The sequence below is a fragment of the Triturus cristatus genome, chromosome 4_1 (genome assembly GCF_964204655.1).
Source record: "Triturus cristatus chromosome 4_1, aTriCri1.1, whole genome shotgun sequence".
Classification (NCBI taxonomy): domain Eukaryota; kingdom Metazoa; phylum Chordata; class Amphibia; order Caudata; family Salamandridae; genus Triturus; species Triturus cristatus.
Genome location: NC_140585.1, coordinates 1,150,250,492 through 1,150,273,749, shown reverse-complemented (window position 1 = coordinate 1,150,273,749; position 23,258 = coordinate 1,150,250,492). Strand labels below are relative to the sequence as shown.

At 45.8% G+C, this 23,258-nt stretch overlaps 1 protein-coding gene across 4 annotated transcripts in view; it reads left to right on the top strand.

Moving 5' to 3' along the window:
- The window catches only part of PRKACA (protein kinase cAMP-activated catalytic subunit alpha), a 902,215-nt gene that overhangs the window by 716,671 nt on the left and 162,286 nt on the right, over positions 1-23,258 (top strand). For all 4 annotated transcript variants that reach the window (XM_085654293.1, XM_085654294.1, XM_085654292.1 and 1 more), the window contains one exon: positions 13,078-13,204. In XM_085654293.1, coding sequence (XP_085510419.1) covers positions 13,078-13,204 — 127 coding nt within the window. The remainder of the gene's footprint in view (positions 1-13,077; positions 13,205-23,258) is intronic.

Here is a 23,258-nt window from a genome sequence, read left to right as displayed (position 1 = left end):
CGCGCCGTCGAAGCCAACGGATTTCGGGAATCGCTGCTGTTAGCGTCGTTGATACTTTGTGTATTTTCATTGCTGTTTCCTGTCTTCTTTGAAGAAGTCATCGAGGAAGTCTGGATTTAAGCCTTGCCGGGAGTGTGGCAAGCATATGTCCATCACTGACCCACATGAGGACTGTGTGTGGTGTTTATCCTCGGACCACGATGTGGATGGTTGTACCAGCTGCCGTAAAATGAGCTCAAAGGCTTTGAAAGAACGGGAGGCAAAACTTTTTATTGCCAGGATGAAGAAGGAGAAGAGAGGGAGGAGGAAAACAAGATCGAGGTCTCGATCGAAGTCGAGGTCGGCTTCGAGGTCGACGTCGGGGCATGCTTCGAGAGCTAAGAAGCACAAGAAAAAGAGAAGGCATTCCTCTCGGCGTCATTCTGACAAGAGTACGGCGCCGAAGTCGAAGTCACCTGATCGGCGTCGAAGGGACTCACACTCAGCAAATCACGTACACACGTAAACAAACACAGATGTTGGTAGTGATTGGAAGCTGAAATTTTATGTAAGATGAGTAAGGGCTTCACTATAAACCAGATGTTTTACTATAACTGCATAAAGCAGATCAAACACGGTTGCTCTCCTGGATTGTACCTGGTAAGTCTGGGACAGTTTTGATTAATTGCCAGCAGAGTGCCTTATACGTGAAGTACGTTAGCAATAAATATAAGGCAAAGTGAAACCGGAGCTCAGTAAACAGTTTTACAGCTCCGCATAACACGTCTATTCATAAGGAGACTTGGACGTTGGGTGCGATATCAAGCCTTGCAAGGAAGGCTGAGGCTATGCTGAGGATTCAGGAAAATCGTGCTTGCACGGCTCTGTAGAGTACATGAGCTCACAAAGTGTAACACTAGTGTCTGACAGGTATAGAAAACCACTTAGGAGAGGGGGACCCCAAAAGCACAATAAAGAACCGGTTTATGCGGGGTAAATAGCAGTGTAAGACCTTGCTCACTTACGCTTCCGAATTCCACGAGACCAGCTTTGAAGCCTCTGTTGCTCGTTCCTATACGTCGCCACTGCCTATTCAAATTCCCCGTGTTTCGACTTGGCCATATTTTAAACGCCTACCTTTCAGCCAGACGAAGTGAGTCTCTCTTATTTGAACAAGGCTGGATGCTTCCTCTTGACACCTGACTGCGCTTGCATATAGGTTCGGCAGACTGATATCCACGGCTTATCAAGGATTTAGTTTTTAGTCTTGTTCTTGCCCCTTATTATCCTTGGTCTACGCCCTGATGAAGGTGGGGCCCCTGAGTGGGCCCTATACCGAAACGCGCGTTGGCGCTTGATTCGCTGACCTCCTTCTTCTTAGAGTACCAGCTGGCTTCCTTTGGATGATCTATCAATCACTACATCCATCTGAACACCTAAGGATAATTTGCTTCACCTTTTGATTTGTTGTGTTGAATGTGACTTGGATTGAGTGTGTGTATGTACGAATTTGATTTTTGTGTGGGGCTTTGAACCACGTTTTGATTAACAGATACACAAATTGATTTGTTTTGATTGTATGTATTATATTTATATATGTATTTACTTGATTGAATCTTTGTAAGAATTTTTGTAAAAATTGAAATGAATAATTCAACTAAAAAAATAAAACAAATATAAAAGATATATTTTTATATCCACAACTCTTGTTGGGTGTTTCATGTATTTCAATCTGTCCATTCCTTTCCAATCTAGCTTTGTATTTCAACAGGTACCTATTTATTAGGCCCTAATATATATCTATTGAACCGGTTTTGGTTCTCCTTTCGAGTTTTTGACAGATATAGAAAGTCAGTTTCAAGGAAACTCCATACCTGGGGAGTATTTCCTCGGGACCAGTAACGTACGCCTAGGAAGGGACGCCGAAAACATGGGCATTTTTGTTTATCAGGACTCCGCCTGGATCGTGGCTCCGCCCACCTCCACGGTGAATGGAACTTGAAGAAATACTCCACGGTGCTGGCTTTGGAGTACTGTCACCCGAGAATGGGAAAATCAGTTGGCAAACAGTATGAGCCAATCTTTATGACACACTTCTGCAGGCATAGGAAAAAAGATGCAAAAGTCAGCCAGATGGAGTCTGGCAGATGGAGACAAACCCGGTTTGACGTCTATAACGAAGACCCACACTTCACAAACAGCTCCTAAAAAGATGTCCGGTAAAGAGCCCCCATTAAGGGGATCCGTCCGGCATTGAAGTGCCAGCCCGACGTAGAGCAAAAGCCCAATGATGAACCATGACGCCTATCTAGGTGTGTGAGGGTGTTTGTTCCTAAAGAGTCACGCTCCCGGCTGACTCTTTGGAACTGTACTTACCTAAGTAGACGTCCACATCTTAATAGGAACTGCCTACCCTTCTTACCCTGACTAGTTACTTGGAGCATGTATGCTGGACCTTTATACGCTCTGAGTCCCTCCTTTTTTATATATATCCTCCTTCCAAGTTACCTCATAAGCTGCAGCAAGACCAGAAAAAGGCAAGTTCTGCCTCAAAATCCCTTCAAAAAAACACTTTAGAGCCTCCTCCTTCACCACAGAAAGTGAAACACACTTTTAAAAAAAACAGTGTCTGCTCCACCGCCAGGTGGCACATCGACATCTCTGACAAGACCCTCTTCTGTCCTTGGTAAATCAAATGCTGTCCCAGCAGCGTCGACGGTCCTTACTGCCACCACTATAATGATGTCTTTCGCAGCATTCTTCTCGGCGACGTCATTGTCCACGATTCAAGGGCCATGGTCATCAATGGTAAAAATTACCTTATCCAGTATTGGGGGATCTTTCATAGATTCACGTGCCTGAATCATTCCCCGTCGTCGAGATGGGAGTCCCACAGTAAAATATTCAAGCAGTGTCTTAAATCCCTTATAGGCTATAATGGCCCTAGGCCATCTAATCAGTAGCCTATCCATGTCCTTTTTTAAAAAAGGACCAAACGTTGGCATACAGCCAATCAGCTGTTAGCACTCTCTTGAACACTCCCAGCAGAGGCCAGTTTTCCTCAGATTTTCACCGCACGTCATGTGGAAGGGAGTCTCCCTGAGTGCTACTCAGTTTTTTCTTCTACTCAGCAAATTCTAGACATCATGTCAGACTAGAAAGGCCTTTTCCGCCCTTGTAAGACCTGTGGGAGGAAAAGAGTACATGTGGATGATCCACACAAAGAATGTATTTATCGCCTACGTCCCAGACATGAGGTGAAAGACTGTAAAATCTGTCGCACCTTCTCTAACAAGACCCTCAAGGCCAGAGAGGGAAGATTGTGTATTGTGGCTCCAAACCACAAAACAGCAGTCTCGTTCTTCTGATGAAGACGACGACGACAGAACTTCAACTTCCCACAAGAGGGCTAGATCTCAGGAAAGATCCTCAGGTGAGGGGAAGAAACATTTTAAACCTTCCCAGGAAAGGGCTTCAAGTAAGTAGAAGGCTGCCAAACATTCTTCTAAACCGGTTATCTGTGCCCTCTACACCAGCTAGGAAGGTTAGAGATCGCCCTAGAGCTTCATCTTCTGATCCTGTAGGTAAAAAATCCCTGAAGAAGCCATCGTCGACGAAAATCTGTCTCGTTGACAACAGTTTGTGTGACTTTGTCGATGGCTACAGTTATGACGACGGCAATCCAGTCTCCTATTCTCTCTACAAGAGTCTCCATCTCGACGAAAGCTCCATCGTCATCGAAGACTGTCGACGCCCCTCTGTCGACTACCATTCCGTCGACGAAGGTACAGTTGACGACAAAGGCACCCTCGACAACGAAGGCATGGTCAACGACGAAGACACCGTCGACGAAAGAAGTTCCCTTGCCTATGATTTCTGCACCGTTGACGCCCCCGTCGACGATGATTGCTCCGATTACCAGAGTAACAAAGACATTTTTACACCGGTCTATGCAGGATTATAGTAAAGTGTCAGTCACCTTTTTTTCCATCACATCTGTTGGAAGAGTATGTTGAGGAAGAGGTTGATGATGATAACGGCCTCTATGGGATAGCTCACAATTCATCATCCTCCATGCGAAGTGCCAGGAGGGATGATGAGGAGGATGACGACTATCGAGGCGCATTATTACCAGCAGGGGTTTATGGCTGCACGACATAGCTATCAGTTTGACTTCCGTCAAGAACCATGCCCCAGGGATATGGCCCACCTACCGCCTTCATTCATTGAGGACCTTCAAGCCATGTTGGCGGAATATAGGCAAAGGTTCCCTCCTCAACAAAATCAATCTGTAAACCAAGTTCCTCAGGCGGAAGAATCTACAGATACACCAGGCTCGGGGACAACCGACCCAGGAGCACAAAACACTTTCTCCTCAGAAGAAGAGGTAGAGGAAGGTGAACTGCCAGATTCAACATCTGCTCCCGACCCTTGGGATGATTACGTTATTCCAACACCATCTCCTCCTCCGCACCTTCCTGCAGACTCTCCTCCATAGGATATCAGGGGGAGGGGTTCACAACTTGATGCAAAGAGTAGCCATCAGGTTCCATCTACCTATGACAGTATAGAAGACAGAATGTTACCTTTACGATTTCAAAGAGGACACAAGAAAAGTGGTGCGCTCCATACCTATCGTCGACCATATTTGGTAGGAGGGCATCAGAATTATGAAAAGGCCAGCATCCCTAAGACCGGTGCTGCCTGGTGTGGAAAAGAAATATAGGGCTTCGGTTGACTCTCCATCGTGCCTTATTGGACTTCTGAAGCCAGGCAGCACAAAGGCGGTCTAAGAATCCAGCTATCCCGATTAGTACCTCCCCTCTCCCCCCAGATAAAGAAGGGCGTAGAATGGACATTCTTGGGAAAAGGTTCTCTTCAATGGCAGCTGTGATAATCAGAGCAGCAAATGCCTTAGCCAGTATCTGCCGATATGACCGCCAAATGTGGTCTGATATGGCAGGGCTAATAGACCTCATCCCGGAGGAAAGCAGGCAAGATGCATGCAAAATTCTGCTGGAGGGTGAGCGTGCTGCCTCGGAATCAATGGACTGTGCCCTTGATGTAGCAAACACCGGTTTTAGGTAGTTAGCAGGAGCGGCTGTACTTTGACGTCAGGGATGGCTAAAAGCAACAACTTTTAGACCGGAGGTACAAGCAAAAATTCTTGTCCTGGGTTTTGACGGGGAGTCACTCTTCAGTAAACACATTGATGAGGCTCTATTGGCAATCAGTACAGAAGAGTACCGTTCAGAGGTGCTCGAGGGCGAGGATTCGCCACTTATAAAGGAGGATACCAGAGAGCTCAACAATACCAACCATACCAATCCCATTATCGGCAATCTTATAACCCTCCATCGTATCGGCAATCTTCAACGGCTGGTTTCTCTTGCCAGGGAGGTCGCAAGCGAGCACCCCAACAAAGCCGTCACTCAGGCAGAAAGCAATGAGCAGATCAGGGTACCAGTCCATCTTTCTTCCCTACCCTTGGGTGCGACAATTTCCGGTTACGTGCGGCGGAGGCACGAGATTACATCAGATCGCTGGGTTTTAGACCTAGTCAACAAGGGTCACACTCAGTTTCTTCAGCGACCACCAACCACCCCACCCAAGGGTCCCCCTCGTCTTCACTTACTGTTAAAAGAAGTTTTGGCTACGCTTCTCAAGGATGCAATAGAGAAGGTACCACTCGCCCAGAAAGGGAAGGGTTTTTATTCTCGTTTTTTCCTAATAAAGAAATCAGGAGAATGGAGACCGATTCTGGACCTAAGGAATCTCAACAAGTTTCTCAAGAAGCAGACGTCCAGGATGGTAACGCTCTCAGATATCCTGGGTTGCTTAAACAAAGGAGATTTCAGGACATCCCTCGACATGGAAGATGCATATTTCCATATCCCAATCCACCCAAAGCACCGAAAGTTCCTAAGATTCACAGTGGCTGTTATCCACTATCAATTCAAAGTGCTCCCGTTTGGACTCAAATCAGCACCACCAATCTTCACCAAGTGCCTGGCGCCAGTAGTGGCGAACCTGCGGTCTCAGGGGTTTCAAGTTTTCCGTACCGCGACGATTGGCTGCTCAAAGTAGCAACTGTGCAGCAAGCCGATCGAGCTACGAAAACTTGCCTCCGTCTCTTTGAAACGCTGAGACTTACCCTAAATAGGAAAAAACAGTTCTGTTTCCAACTCAAGTAATATCTTTTCTGGGCGCATCCTTAGACACCCTTCAGGGAAAAGCGTTCTTGTCTCAGGAGAGGCGGATACGTCTCAAAAGCTTGCAAAGACAATGTCAACAAAATGGTCAGTTTCGGTGCGAATGTACAAATCGCTCCTGGGGATGTGTCCTTCAGCGATAAATCTGGTACCTCTGGCCAGACTGAAAATGAGGCCTCGTCAGGAGGAGCTACAGAATCAGTGGCAACAGGTTTTGGGATCCTTCGAAGATGTAGTTCGAATCACACCATGGATGGAGAAAACTCTGCAGTAGTGGTTCCTGGAATCAAATCTCGTTCAAGGCTTGACTTTCCACGGAGCACCCCAGGTTTCTTTTTAACAACGGATGCCTCCATGGAGGGCTGGGGACGTCATCTACTGGACTTGCAAATTCAAGGCAAATGGTCCTTGGCGCAGAGAACATAGCACATCAACAGCTTAGAGCTAAAAGCCATATTCCTATCTCTCCAGCTTTCCTGCTGAGAATAGCAGGCTCTTCTGTTTTGGTGCGTACGGACAATTCCACCAGCATGTACTATATCAACAAGCAAGGAGGAACAAGATCCATTCGGCTTTCTCAGGAGGGGCAAGAATTATGAGAATGGACAACACCGCATGGGATCACGTTAAAAGCAGGGCATGTCGGGGGTCTGCACAATACCCTTGCAGACACGTTGAGCAGGTCTCAGTCCGGTTGCCACGAGTGGGAGCTAGAACAATCCCAGCTGGAAAATGGGGAAAACCAACTTTGGACCTCTTCGCAACGAAGGAGAACACCAAATGCCAGTACTATGCCAGCAGGTTCCCGCTACAGGGGTCAAGGGGGAATGCCCTTTAAATGCGATGGTCAGGGATATATGCCTACGCTTTTCCCCATCCTGTTAATTCCCAGAGTACTGAGCAAGATGAAATCAGAAGGCTGTCGTCTGATCCTGATAGCTCCATGTTGGCCCGGGCATTACTGGTTCCCGGAACTGCTCGTGCTGTCGGAGTTGAAACCCATTCGCCTACCGCCGTCCTCCACGATGTTATCGAGGAACAAGGGTCAAGTCAATCATCCGGATCCACACTCTTCATTTGCACGCATGGATCCTGAATTCCTGGAGTTTAGGAACGTAAATATAACGCAAGAGTGTAGAGAAATCATTGCTAAATCCCGTGTCGCAACCACTATCACAACATATCGTCTGAAATGGAGAAGATTCTGTTTCTTCTCTCTGTGCATCTAGTCTTGTAAAGCAGCTCATGAGGACTTTTCCGCACATTTCCCCCTGTGTGTGCGCCTCCTCCGGAATGGAAGCTCAATGTAGTCCTGGCGCAATTGATGAGACAACCGTTTGAACTAATTCACAAAGCAGAGCTTAAGTTTCTCACATGGAAGGTATCCCTCTTACTAGCTCTTACTTCTGCAAGGAGGGTGAGTGAAATACAAGCCTTTACAATCAAAGAACCTTTTCTACATTTCACTGAAAACTGTGTAGCTTTACGGACAAACCTGTTATTACCAAATGTACCAACACAATTTCACCTCAACGAGCCGATGATGTTGCAATATTTCTTTCCAAATCTATCCAGCCCAGCAGAACGGGCATTGCATACTTTGGATGTCAAGAGATGTTTGAAATTCTACCTACACAAAACGAAAGAGATAAGAAAAACAGATCAGCTCCTGGTTGCTTACGAACAAGGAAAACAAGGAATAGCTGTAACAAAGGCTATGATCGCCAGATGGGTCTCAGCTGCGATTCAGTTCTGTCACGAAAAGGCTAACAAGCCCCTGACTGCAAGGGCTAAAGCACACTCCACAAGAACAATTTCTGCATCTACAGCTTTGTGTGCTGGAGTGACATTAGACAGAATATGCCGTGCTGCAACATGGAAGAATGTCCACACGTTTACAGAGCTGTTTGCAATCTATGCAACGAGAAGATGCAGCGGTTGGACAAGCGGTACTGCGGCATCTCTTCAATTAAGGTCAGCTTCTTTTGTTTGACATAAGAGGAGCTCGTTCTTTATTTTTATAACAGTATTGCGTATGTCTGAAAATGTGTGTATATATATATATATTTATAACTGTTTTTGACGGTTCTTAATATATGTGAATGCTAGTGTATCTGAAAGATTTATCTCATGCATTACAAGCTAGATTTTAAACAACTATTAGAATAGTTTCTGGTATATGTCTATAATATTGTGAGTTTAAAGTTGCATGTCTCCCACCGTCCACTAACAGTACAGTTTCATGGTACTGCTTGTTATTCTGATTCAGGCATGTGAATCTATGAGATACCCTAATACTGGATAAGAAAATAAGTTGCTTACCTGTAACTACGGTTATCCATCATTGGTATCTTTCATAGATTCACATGCAACCCACCCTCCTCCCCGGAGAGTCAGTTCTCATTGAATTTTGGGATCCTTACTTTCTACTTGTGCTTTGAAAATCTGAGAACTGGCCTCTGCTGGGAGTGTTCTGGTGAGTGCTAACATTTGGTACTTTTTAAAAAAGGACATGGATAGGCTACTGATTAGATGGCCTAGGGCCATTATAGCCTATTAAGGATTTAAGGCACTGCTTGAATATTTTACCGTGGAACTCCCATCTCGACGACGGGAAATAATTCAGGCATTTGAGTCTATGACAGATACCAATACTGGATAACCATAGTTACAGGCAAGTAACTTATTTTCCTCTCCTCAAGACCATCGTCGATGGAAATATTCCTGTTGGCAGCAAACCTCTCATCGGCTGCAAATCCTGCGCCAATGGTGAACCTTTCGTCTACATCAACATCGTCGACAATAGCTCCATCATCATCGACAGCGCTTCCACTGCAGTTTCAGTTCCCCGAAGCCTCTTTGACGACGGCTCCTGCATTGTTAATAAAGAAACCATTGTCAATGATCAGTTTTAAAAGCAGTTTTGTACTGAAAATAAGCCACGAAATGTTTTGTCACCATCTTTAACATCCCCAAGTCGAGTACAATCTATGTTGCCTTCACATCTTCTAGATGATGATAATGACTCTGAAGAGGACAGTCTCTTTGGGGTTGCCCGAAGCCCTTCGGAGCTAAACTTAAAATAGCAGGAGGATTCAGATGATCAATAGTATTATAATCAACAATATTATCCTCAACAACATCACCAACAGCGACAATACCAGCAGGATATGGTATATCTACCTCCACCTTTAGTATCCGACTTGCAATCTATGTTGGCAGATTACAAAAGGAGATTTTCACCAGCATCTCGATCTCATCAACAAACAATCCCTCAACCACCTGTAGTACAGGTTGAACCATCAATTCCACCAGCACAAGTCTTTCCGGTGCTGTGCCATTTGTTGCAGGAAGTGCATCTGCAAAAACCATCCTCTTTTGAATAGGAAAGACAAGGTGATATTCACCAGGAACAAGATGAATGGGGCAATTACATACTGCCACCACCAGCATCGCCATCTCTACCTCAAACATATTCTCTTCCAGGGGATATAGGAGGTTTCCACAACCTATTGGATAGAGCAGCCAGATGTTTTGAGCTGCCAATGCCCGCGCATCAAGACTGGTTTCTTTATGATTTTAAAGAGCCTTTCAGAAAATCAGTAAGATCTATGCCCATTATTGCTTATACTTGGGACCAAGGTTTAAAGATTATGCGCAATCCAGTGTTACAAATACCATCAGTGTTACCAAGACTGGATAAAAAATACAAGGCCCTGGAGGACGCACCTGGCTGCCTCACAGGTCACTCAAAACCATACTCTGGTATTTGCCAAGTGGCGCAGCGAAGATCAAAGAATCCTTCAGCACCCACAGACCAGGAGGGTAGAAGGCTCGATAATATCGCAAAGCATTTCTCAGCGATGTCAGCGCGCACAGTCAGAGCATCTAATTCTTGGCGTTGCTAGGCAGATATAAAAGACAGACTATGCTGCATATCTTGACAATCTTCCTGAAGACGTCAAGGAGGCGGCAGAGAAAATGTTGCGGGAAGGAAAGTGTTTGCCTCAGAAATAATAGGATGTGCGATGGACATTGCTTCCACTAGATTAAGGCAGCTGGCTGGACTAGCAGTTTTGAGATTAGTATTAGAACAGTGGCCCTTAAACGCAACAGTTAAGTAGATAGGATAATTATAGACTTGAATCAGTACTATAATGCGAGTGTCCAGCCGGACAATCAATTTAATAAATCAAAAATGTCAAAGAACAAAAATACAAATGTAGCAATTACGTGGGACACAATCCTGCATCCTACATGAACACATGACAAATACATTTAGAACAAAAACAAATCCGGCAAGACGGGGTAGCTTGTGGAATATTGAGCACAATTTCTAACAAGCTTAGAGAAACAGTAACTGTACTTTTTTTATCATGTGCGATTAACGTGCAAACTGTTTACATTAGTCGACGACGTTTCGATCCTTTAAAAACAATAATAGGATCATCATCAGGACAGTTAAGGTGCAAGCCTGAATCAATGAAAATAGCCTGTGGAAAATGAGGAAAAGGGAAGGAGATTAAGGAACGTCTAATACAGAGCCGTAAAACATTGTGCCAGCCGTGGGGCAGTCAAGGTGTAAAAGTAACTCCACCCATGAGTTCATCACTCGTTTGGCAGGCACAAACTTGTAATCTGTCACTCAGTCTGCCTTTCCTACCTCAAGCCTCCCCTTAAGTGATAACAGCGGATGCCTCCTTGGACGGCTGGGGCGCTTACCTTCAGGAGCTCCTGGTCAGCGGCAAATAGCCCCCATCCCATTGGAGCCTTCATATCAGTCTCCTCGTTTTAAGAGCGATGTTCCTTGCTCTGCAAGCCTTTCTGCCCAGAATTTGAAATTCGTCAGTGCTTGTACGAACAGACAACACTACAACAATGCACTACATAAACAAGCAGGGAAGCACAAGCTCTCGCCCTCTATCCCAGGAAGCTCAACTTCTCTGGAAATGGACATACATCACAAGGTATCATCAACAGAGTATGTGCCAGTAAAACAGAACACCATAGCAACACCTTAAGCAGACTAAAAACAACCTACCACGAGTGGGAATTGGATTAACACACACTCAACAACATCTTCCTCCAGTGGGGCAAGCCAAACATAGACCTCTTTGCAACTCCCCACAACATCAAATGCCGGAACTTCGTGAGTTGGCATCTTCATAAGGGATCATAGGGGAATACCTTTTCAATTGCATGGTCTAGCATATTTGCCTACACCTGTCCTCCCATTCCTCTCCAAAAGTGCTAAAGAAGATGAAGGCGGGACGATTATGCTGAGAGTCCCAGCATGGCTCCGCCAATATTGGTATACAGAACTTCTCCTCCTTTCAGACAAGCTCTGATACACCTCAAACCGATTCAATCACTATTGACGATGAGCCAGGGGCAAGTACTGCATCCAGTTCCCAGTTCTCCCAGATTGTCAGCCTGGCTCCCCAGTCCCAAGAATTGCAACATTTAGCAATTCCTAAAGAATGCAGAGGCATACTAGCCAGGGCAAGAGCAAACAGTACCAATAAGATGTACAGCTTAAAATAGAAGAGTGCACACACATTCATGAAGCATTACTGTTTGGATTCTGAAGTTATGCTAGATGCTGCAGTAGGACAAGCCGTTCTAAGACATCTTTTTAAATAAAGGCAAGCCATTTCCTTCTACCCCTCTACGTTTTCTGCTTGCGCACGTTTTGCATACTGTGTTCACATATATTGGTATTCTTTTGCACACATGTTGTGTTATGTATATTTGAAAAACATGTGCTTTTTACTGCTCTCTACTCTTATTCAAGCATGTGAGTTTATGAAAGTTCCAATACCGGAGTAAGAAAATAAGTTACTTACCTGTAACTGTAGATCTCCAGTATCTGAATCTTTCATCACCTGCAACCCACCCGCCTCCCCTGGAAAAGCTCACCATTATTCATCTCAGAAGAGTGCTATGTGTACACACTAGTGCTTGGAAAATCTGTGGGACAGGAGCTTCTCTCAGAAAGGTTCAACAGGATGGTGTCTTCTGATTGTCTTCTAAGTTTAGTCCTTTTTTAAATAATGATTAGGATATGTTACTAAACCAAGAGGCCTAGGGCCTAAATGTTCTAGGTTTATTACAACATTGCTTTTCTAAGATACCAGGTACGCCCATCTCTACCACGGGGAATGATTCAAGCATGTGAATCTATGAAAGATTCCACTACTGGAGAACTACATTTACCGGTGAGTAACTTATTTTCTGAGATACGCATAGACACACACACGCCCATATATATTAGGATTTGCAACATACGTAAGATAAGAAATGGAAAGAAAAGATTGCTTTTTGCTTTATTATTTTTCACCTTTCACTGCTTGGGGTTTGTGCTCGGGTACCACCGTTACACTGAGATTCTGATCATTTATACATTTTAATGGAGATATTCATGATAGAAAATAGAGGCTACTGGCAGGTAGCGTTTACTTTTATGCCTGCGCCCAATGGTTTCCCATTTCTGTGATCTAATTCCTGCTTGTGACCATGCTCTTTTTTACTTCATCTGTGTCCAGTGTGAGGCAGCGAACTCACCCATGGATGAGAGATGGATTCACATATGAATGTTTGTCTACAACTACAGCTAGCTCTCAAATGTTTGACTTAAAAAACACTGTGCATAATGTTTCTGGTGCTCATCTTCGTACTAACTAAAGTGCCTTTTGCCAGCTAAATTTATTGAGGACACATTTAATGGATGAAGTTAATTTTGACCGGTGGTTTGTGTTTAGTGAAGGGACAAGAGTAGCTGTTTGCTGTATTTGCTGCATGGTGTTATTGCTCAGAAGAATGAGAGTTCCCTCAGACAAGTATTTTCTTTTCAAATATGTGACTTAATTGTTTCTTTTTCTTTTAGTGAGCCTCATGCTCGATTCTATGGCGCACAGATCGTTCTTACCTTTGAGTACCTGCACTCCCTGGACCTCATATACCGGGATCTGAAGCCAGAAAATCTGCTCATAGACCAGCAAGGGTACATCCAGGTAAAGCAAACACTTGGGATTGGGTGGTTGTGCCAATAGGGGAAAAATCTGATTTTTATATGTCACATGAACTGTTATACCAGTCAGACTACATTTACAGTAAAACAGTGGCATGCCATCAGGTGATTGAGAAGTTGGACAACCAATTAACTGACTACAGCTGAGAAACGTGCTTATATCCAAGATATCCCAACCCCCAGCTGCTTGGGGACGGTTAGAATATACCACCTTTGCAGCGTGAATCTTTTCTGGATTCACATGCTATGCATTATTCTGCCATCTAGTGGTTGGGTCTGGAATTCTCCAGTGTAGTAGTACTTATTCTCATTGGGTTTTTTTTCCTTTTGTTGTTGGGAGTCTACTGTCCCACCATTTGGTGTCTAATTGAGCCTCTTCCTGACATCAGACGATCTCCCCAGAAGTTTCCATGCATTGTCGCCATTTTCAGATTCTTTTTTTTTCGCCATTTGATCTAGAAGCTTTACTGAAGGCTCTTCAATTCTACAAAAAGAAGACGTTTTGGACATAGCTATTTTGAGAAAACTCTGGAGAAGACCACCAAAAGATTTATTTGAATTTAAATATCAAGGGCGAACCGGAGAATACTCGGACGGGGGCACCTTGTTCCACGTCATATGGAGAAGATACCATTCCAATTCTGCCGAAAGTGCCACCATAAATAAGCCCATAAAGACAAGCATCACGTGTAACTTTTGTCTTCTGCTCGACCACAAGAGCGACGACTGTGAGGACTTGAAGCCAAAGACCCTTAAGGCAAGGGACAAGCAGACACAGTAACACTGGGCCAAACATGGGCAGAAGCAAACTCCATCGCTAAGAGACCTGGGTTTGTCGAGCGACAATGAGAATAACATCACAGTAGGGGCAGAAAAGGAAGTCACGAACGCTCACTTGAGAAACATCAACATAGAGTAGGAACAGTGCAAGCACAAAGAAAAACAACCCCAGGTAACACCAAAGAAACATAAGGGGGAAAGTCTAGAACATCAGACTATAAATCACAAAAGGCTGTGTCTGCACTGAAAATCTCCCCACTGAAGGCAAGGAGAGACTGAAAGAACCCCAGCATGGACACTGCAGGTGGGCACCCCCGAAAAGATGATGACGTTGAAAGATGATCAAAGTGGAGAGATTTAGACATCGAAAAATAAACGAGGTCAGGAGGTGCTAAAAAGGGATGAGTGATACACCGTTGAAGGAAGTTACGACGTCGAAGAAAAATAGACAGCACCTGACCTTGAAGACTGATCTGCCAAAATCAAGCGGAAAAAGAGGTGCCTCGAGGCAAAAACTGCCACAATTTGCAACACTTTGGCAGAATAAGAAGGATTTTGAGGCATCCTTTCAAGGATTTTGAATCCCTGCAAAGGCATTGAAGAAAGTCCCTTATGACACTAGTGCCATAGGAGGAGGAAGAACAGAAATACTTCTTAGAAGTTGATCCTGATACCATATCTCTGAAGGCAGAGAAAAAATACAAACACTCTTCCAAAGACCCTCTATAAATAAGAGGACAGTCCTGGCTGAGTTAATCATTGTGGCTACAGCCGGGGAAAGGGCTAACCTACCAGCAACATCCAGAAACACCACCAGATAAAAAAAGCAAAAAGATGGATATGGTGAGGAGAAAATTTGAGTGAGGTCCAGCAATTCAATGACGAGTAGCCAACTCAAACACTCCACTAAACAGATATGCATACTAACAATGGGTTGCGATGGCACAGCTAATGAAGCACCTGCTAGAATAATATCGCATGAGGGAAAAAACATTGAAAATTCTTGCTTGAAAGTCTGCATTAGATGCAGCAGACACTGCAAGTAGACAAATGATGGCTGGAACAACGCTAAGACATCATGCCTGGTTACGGGTGTCCGGTTTCAAACCAGAGGTAAATATGATCAATATGCCTTTCAGTGGAGAACAACTGTTCTGAAGCACAGTGGATGAAATGCTTCAACAATTGAAGAAAGATAATGAGACTTCAAAGTCAATGGGGGCCCTGCAATTCATGGGAAACATACGGAGAGGATCAACACTGGCCTGAAAAGCAGCAGGTTCCGGGCATTTCTCAAGCTCAACTTCACATCCGGGATTTCAGTGCACAAGCCAAACCTACTCATCTTCACAATAATGGCATTATCAAACACCAAGACAACAGCCTTTTCAGGGGTGTGCACAAGGAAGAGCGCAGCCACACACAAGAGGATTCGCATCCTCTAGCAAGTGACTAACTAAATCGCCAAACTCTCTCACACACAACACCTGTGGGGTGAAGGATAAAGAACTTCTCTTCCAGGGGATCCTCATCAATAGTCATAAGCACTGAATATTCCCGCCCATGTGGGGGGACCCCGGAAATAATAAAAATTATATATGAAGACCATATATATACAGCTCTGTATATGTATACACATATATCATTTTTTCCAAGCAAATGCAGCCCCCATAGAAGGCTAAACAATGTATATACAATTATCCAATAATGCATCATAGGTATAAAAATACACCTAAATCTTTTTTTTTTTTTTAATGAGGTAACACACTCATAACAAAGGAAAAAAAGAGCACTGTGCAAAACACAGAACCATGAAACATTGTTAGCCTGCAGGCTGCATTGCAATACAATACCATAGAGACTGAAAAGCCTTGTACAGGTAAAAACTGGCACCGTGCCTTTAAGGCAGCCCTGACTCCAATATCCCATCATGCCTCAGGGGTGACAGTTGGGTCAGTTGTTCTTTCCGGCTCCTTCTGTCAGGACCCTGGAATTCAGCTCTCTTCTTTTTTGACTTTTCAGTCAAGAATTGGTTACTTTTCTAGTAATTTTTTGGCTTCCTCTAGACAGGGAAGCGTTTATCTGTGTTTTCTGACTCAATTTAACAACTTTTTCTGTCAGAAAAATGCCTTCTTTATTCATGCCGTGTCCATCCTGTGGCAAAAAGAAGGCCTCTTCAGACCATCATGAGGTGTGTATTGTCTGCCTCCCAGAGTCTCACTCTCCTGCTTCCTGCCGTCACTGCAAGGACCTTTCAAAGAGGACTTTGAAAGAGAGAGAGAGAATTAGACTTTATGGTCTTTCGGAGCGGTCGACTTCGAAGCAGCTGGTCCCTGTCTGTTCTCCATCGGCGTCGGGCTCGGCGTCAAAGACTCCAGCGGCGGGATCGTCGCTGAGAGGTGAGGAGTCCAGGGGGAGTCATGCTTCCAAACGAAAGTCCACGTCGACGCTCGATCCGGCGGCGAAGTGCTTTTGTTCGTCGTCGGCGACTTCGACGTCAAGAACACATCCTTCGACGTCGAAAGAGGCTCATCGCCGATCATCGTCGAGAAAACACCGCTCGACGTCAAGACATCGCTCAACGTCAAAATCGACGCCAAGAGAGAAGTCGACTTCGCAGGAACACCACAGGCGTTCGACGTCGAAATCAACGATGGCGCCGAGGCACAGATCGGTGTCAAAAGATCCGGCAAGATCCTAGACGTCAAGACAGGAGTCGCCGTCAAGGGAAAGGCGATCATCTTCGAAGGTACTGTCGACGCCGAGGCACAGGTCATCGTCGCATCAGTCGACGTCGAAGCGGATATCTCCAGCGGAGTCGACATCGAGGCGGGTGCCTCCGTCGGAGTCGACGTCGAGATCGGCGTCGAGGCAGGAGCCTCCGTCGAGGTCGGCGTCGAGGCAGGAGCCTCCGTCGAAGTCGACGTCGAGGCAGGAGCCTCCGTCGTCTAAGTTCTCCAGAACGGAGACGATGGTGACGTCGAGGCCAGCTTCCCACTTGGGTTCTAGACCTCCGTCCAGGACAAGCCCTCCGTCGACGACAAGGCTATCGACGTCGAGGCAGGACACATCGCCAGTGATCCATTCGGCGTCCAAGTCCAGGTCTCCGGTGATAGGCCTATCACCGTCGAGACGGTCCCCCGAGGTGGGATACCAGGAGACGTCACACATTCGTCTGACGCTCAGGAAAGTATCAAGACGCAAGTCTCCTCACAGGGTGATATACACCACATCGGAGCACGAATCATCGCGTCCGATCTCCATTTCCCCTTCAGCTTCTCAGGACTCAAGATCAAGATCCGGATCACCAGAACCGTTGGGTGTCTCTCCAGTTCCTCCGGTGGAGCATACATCTCAAGACGAGGGCCATGCTCTACCTCAGAGCCCCGTCAGGGACGTGCCTCCGAATCCTTCCATGATTCAGGCGGTTAAGGTGTCCTTAACAAGACTAAGGACTCTGGATCAAACAATACGACCAGCAAGATCCCTTTCTCGAGGAAGAGAATTGTGAGGGCGCTCACGCTCGCCCAGAAGGCGATCCAGGTCTACCTCTCAGAGGAGAGAATCAATCAGATCGGGGAGAAGGCGACGGAGGTCTCCTTCATCTTCCTTGTCAAGCCGTTCGTCCAGAAGGGACTACTCACCTACACCCACAGATACTCCACCATCTAGAGTGTCGCCAGTGGACGATATCACCACCTTTCAGGATGTGTTGTGCAGAGGGGCGACTAAGTTGAACATTCCCTTGCCTGTTCAAGAAACCACCTCTTCGGTCATCTTCGAGACCCTTCATGAGAGAGCGGTGTCTCGTCCAGTATTGCCTCTAGTCCCTGGGTTGCTGAAACCTGTAATGGACATCTTCCTAACGCCAGCGTCTATCAAATCCGCGCCGGCGCGGATTCTTAAAAAATACCGGCCAGCCCCCGAGGATCCTCTGTTTCTCAAGGCGGACCCTCCACCGGACTCGGTGATTACAGCTGCTGCCAAAAAGACGCATTCAGTGGTATCATCATCCACAGTGCCGCCGGATAAAGACAATAGATCGCAAGACTCTTGGGGCAGAAGAGTATGTGGCTCAGCGGCCTCGAGTCTGAAAGTGGCTAGTGCCTCAGCGCTTCTGGGGCGCTACGACAGATCACTATGGGATTCCCTGCAGCGATTTATAGAAAAAGTGCCTTCCGAAGACAGAAAGGACTTCGAAGAGATCCTGCAGGAGGGCAGTCTCGTTTCAAACCAAGTGATCAGCGCGGCAGCGGATGGGGCAACGTTGGCAGCGCACTCATATGCACACGGGATCTCCGCCAGACGGTCCTCTTGGCTGAGGCTGACCGCTTTGAAACCGGAAGCACAGGCAAGGATTCTAAATCTTCCCTTCTCGGGTAGTTAACTTTTCGGTTCTCATGCGGACGATGAGATGGCTCGGATGAAGACAGAGCTTGACACCATGAAAGCCGTGGGCTTAGAGAAATGGAAAGAATTCCATCGCCGTAGGGGAACCGACAGGCGTAGCTACCAGCAGAGGGTTCAAACCCCTCACTGGCAGAAAAACCAGGATCAACAGGGGCAAAAGAGACAGCAGTTTCAGTCCCGTAGATCATCCAGGGGGCGTGGAAATAACCGCCAGGCCGGTGGTGGAAACAAGGCTCAAGGAAAGCAATGAGAACCTGCTTCCTCCAATGCCGTCCACCGCTCCGGTGGGAGGAAGAATTGCACACCATCTCCCAGAGTGGCAATCCATCACAAAGGACAAATGGGTTCTGAATATACTGCGACATGGATACTCGCTTCGTTTCCGGAGTCCTCCTCCATCGATCCACCCGGTACAATCATCTCACCACCTCAACAGGTTAAGAGAAGAAGTAGCGACCCTGTTGCTCAAATGAGCAATAGAAAAAGTCCCCAGGGCGCAGAGAGGGAGAGGAGTCTACTCCAGATATTTTCTGATCCAAAAAAGAAATGCAGAAGCAGAGTTCAGACCCATCTTGGACTTATGGACACTAAACAAGCATATCAAAAGGGAAAAGTTTCGCATGCTTGCGCTTCACCAGATATATCCGCATCTCCGGCAAGGAGATTGGATGTGCTCGCTGGATCTGCAAGACGCGTATTTTCATGTTCCCATACTACAGTCTCATCGGAAATTTCTAAGGTTCATGGTAGGGACCTCTCACTACCAATTCAAGGTCCTACCATTTGGCCTGAAATAGGCCCCTCGAGTATTTACAAAATGCATGGCAGTAGTAGCGGCTGCACTGAGGCGCGCAGGAGTCTTTGTCTATCCCTATCTCGACGATTGGTTGATAAAAGGACCATCGCCTCAGAGTGTACACTCACAGCTAGGACGCTGCCTGACCCGGTCACAGATTGGGGCTCAGGGTGAACTTCAAGAAATCCAACTTCACACCAACCCAAAGGATACACTACCTCGGTGCAGCTATAGACTCCGCAGTAGGAAAAGTGTTTCCTTCGGAGGAGAGACAGTCATCCCTGATCTGCAAAGGAAAACAGATTATGACCAACAAGTTCTCTACAGCGCGACAGATTTCGTCTCTGCTGGGGGCCATGGCATCCTGCATATTCCTGGTGCCCAATGCCAGGTTGAGGATGCGTCCTCTCCAACAAGATCTGGAAGACAAATGGGACCAGAGGAATTCGCTGTGGGAGGAACCAGTCTGTCTTTCCTCAGCGGCCAGGCAATCAATCAAGTGGTGGTTGAAACCACTCAATCTACAGGTGGGGCTTCCGTTTCATCAAGAACCACCATCTCAGACGTTGATCACGACGCATCCCTGGAGGGTTGGGGTGCGCATCTGGGAGCCCTACAGACTCAAGGACGGTGGTCAAACAGCGAAAGGTTGTACCACATCAACATGCTAGAACTCAGGGCAGTCCACTTAGCCCTCAAAGCATTCCTGCCAGCTATCAGGACGAGTCCCATCCTAGTACAAACGGACAATACCACCACAATGTACTACCTGAACAAACAGGGGGGTACTCGATCCAGGACGCTCTCGCTGGAGGCTCAGTCCCTGTGGCACTGGAGCCTAGCAAGGAACATCTCAATAAAGGCGGTGCACCTGCCAGGAGAGCTCAACGTAAAAGCGGACCTGCTCAGTCGTCATTTTCAAGATCCAGACGACTGGGTACTCAACGACGAGGTACTAGAGGGCATCTTCAAGGAGTGGGGACGTCCGCAAATAGATCTCTTCGCGGACGAACACAACGTGAAATGCCGAGGCTTCGCCTCAAGATACCATCGACCAGGATCCATAGGGAATGCCCTTTTGATCGATTGGTCAATGACATTTGTGTACGCCTTTCCGCCGCTCCCACTGATCCCCAAGGTGGTGACCAAGCTGCAACACTCGTCTGCCAAGATGATCCTCATAGCACCGGACTGGCATGTCGATCTGACCTCACAAGCGCCTGCCATGCAGGGGAAGATTTACCATCCCAGTCTTCCCTCGCTGAGCTTAACAGCATGGCTCCTAAAGTCCTCCAGTATGGCCTTTTAAACCTTCCTCAGGAGTGTATGACCATACTGAAGGAGGCTAGGAGGCCTTCTACAAGACACTCTTATTTCTGTAAGTGGAAGAGGTTTTATGTATGGTGTATGCAACATCAGTATAACCCTACAAAATGTCAGGAGGAAGTGTTTTTGCCTTATCTCCTTCACTTAGCCAGACTGGGGTTGAAATTTTCTTCCAATAAGGTTCACTTAGCTGCCATTACAGCATATAGGCGCTCCCCCTCACAGCAGTCATTCTTCAAGCTGCAGGTGGTTAAAGATTTTTTGCAGGGGCTCAAAAAGGTTTACCCCCCAGTAAGGCTTCCATCGCCTTCCTGGGAGCTGAACCTGGTTCTATCAAAGCTTATGAGTTCACCTTTCGAGCATAAAGCTACTTTGCAGCACCTTACGTGGAAAACAGCTTTTTTGATAGCTATCACTTCAGCGCGTAGGGTGAGCGAAATACAGGCCCTCTGTTCTAAAGAACCCTATACTATTTTTCATCTTAACAGGGTAGTGATGAGAACTCAGCCATCTTTTTTTACCGAAGGTGGTGTCTGATTTACATGTAAATCAGACTATCTCCTTACCTACCTTTTTTCCCAACCCCTCATCGCCAGCTGAGAGGGCGTTGCACTCTTTAGATGTCAAGCGCGTTTTAAAGTTCTACCTAGATAGGACTAAGGCTGTCAGGAAGGCTGACCACCTATTTGTTAACTATGGTGCTGTCCGCACAGGTTTTGCTGCATCTAAGCGTTCCATTGCTAGGTGGATTGTGTCAGCCATAAAATTGGCTTATCAGCTGGCGCAGAAGCCACTGGCCGCTCGGCCTAAAGCGCACTCCACAAGAGGGAAGGCGGCTACTGCTGCTTTTCTCAATAATGTCCCACTCTCTGAGATCTGCAAGGCAGCCACTTGGAGATCTGTCCACACATTTACGAGGCATTATTGTCTGGATTCAGACACCAGAGCAGACACTCAAGTAGGGCAAGCTTCCTTAAGGAATCTGTTCAATAACTGAATTTTTTGTCAATGGTTTATTTCTCCATGTATAGTGCAGTTCTCAGTTGCCTGCAGGTGGAAGGTGGGCTTGCTATTCTATTCAGTGCTTATGACTATTGATGAGGATCCCCTGGAAGAGAAGGATAAGTTACTTACCTGTAATCCTAGTTCTCTTCCAGGGGTATCCTCATCAAAGTCATAAGCAACCCACCCGCCTCCCCAGGCAACTCTGAGTTTTGTATTATTTAACATGGAGGAAATATATCTTTGTATGTAGGACTACAGTCCCGCAAAGAACAACTGACCCAACTGTCACCCCTGAGGCATGATGGGATATTGGAGTCAGGGCTGCCTTAAAGGCACGGTGCCAGTTTTTACCTGTACAAGGCTTTTCAGTCTCTATGGTATTGTATTGCAATGCAGCCTGCAGGCTAACAATGTTTCATGGTTCTGTGTTTTGCACAGTGCTCTTTTTTCCTTTGTTATGAGTGTGTTACCTCATTAAAAAAAAAAAAGAGATTTAGGTGTATTTTTATACCTATGATGCATTTTTGGATAATTGTATATACATTGTTTAGCCTTCTATGGGGGCTGCATTTGCTTGGAAAAAATGATATATGTGTATACATATACAGAGCTGTATATATATGGTCTTCATATATAATTTTTATTATTTCCGGGGTCCCCGCACATGGGAGGGAATATTCAGTGCTTATGACTTTGATGAGGATACCCCTGGAAGAGAACTAGGATTACAGGTAAGTAACTTATCCTTCCTTCAGAAGTGGAGGAAAGTGACCTCAGACAAATGGATAGTAAATGTCATAAAATGTGGATACTGCATAGAACTGATAAAGACAGCACTAGCAAATAGACCTAAGAAAGTGGTCCATACAGAAGAGGAAACATTCCGTCTACTGAAAGAGGTAGAGTAATTGCTGGGGAAAAAAGGCAATAGAAAGAGTAACCAAAAAGATCAATAAGTGTAATTACTCAACATATTTCCTAATTCCAAAGCAGGGTGGAACCCCACGTCCTATACTGGACCTCTGTTTTATAAACCAGTTCACAAAGACACAAAAAATAAATCATAATGACAACACTACAGAATGTCATACCTCAGCTACAACAAGGAGGCTATATGGCAGCTGTAGATCTCAAAGATGCTTACTCACACATCCCATTGAATCACAGACACTAAAGATATTTGCGTATTCTGGTGAACTAAACACACTATCAATTCAAAATGATGGCCTTTAGAATAAAATCTGTACCAAGGGTGTTTACAAAGTGCCTAGCAGCATTGACTGCGCACTTAAGAAGGCAAGCGGTACATGTCTATCCTTATTTAGATGACTAGCTGGTGAAAGCAAATTTGCTAAACAAATGCAAGGGAGATATACAAAAGGTAATATCAGCACATTTCAGTCTGGGATTTTCAATAAACACAAAAAAGTAATCGCCAAAACCAGACCAAAAAAATATATTTTTGGGAGCAAGAATCAGCTCATCAGAAGCAAAGGCTTATCTTAAAGGGGAAAAAGGATAATATCAATACTTAAAGAAACTCACCCTCTAACAGAAGGGGCAGTCTCTGACAGTGAGAACGGTGGAGAAATTGATGCATCCCTCTAATACCATATGCACAGCTACATAGAAAACCAATTCAGAAATGGGTTCAATGCCAATGGTCACAAGCCACTTGGAGTTGGGAAGGTCTAGTGGTTGTCACACAAAAAATACAGGA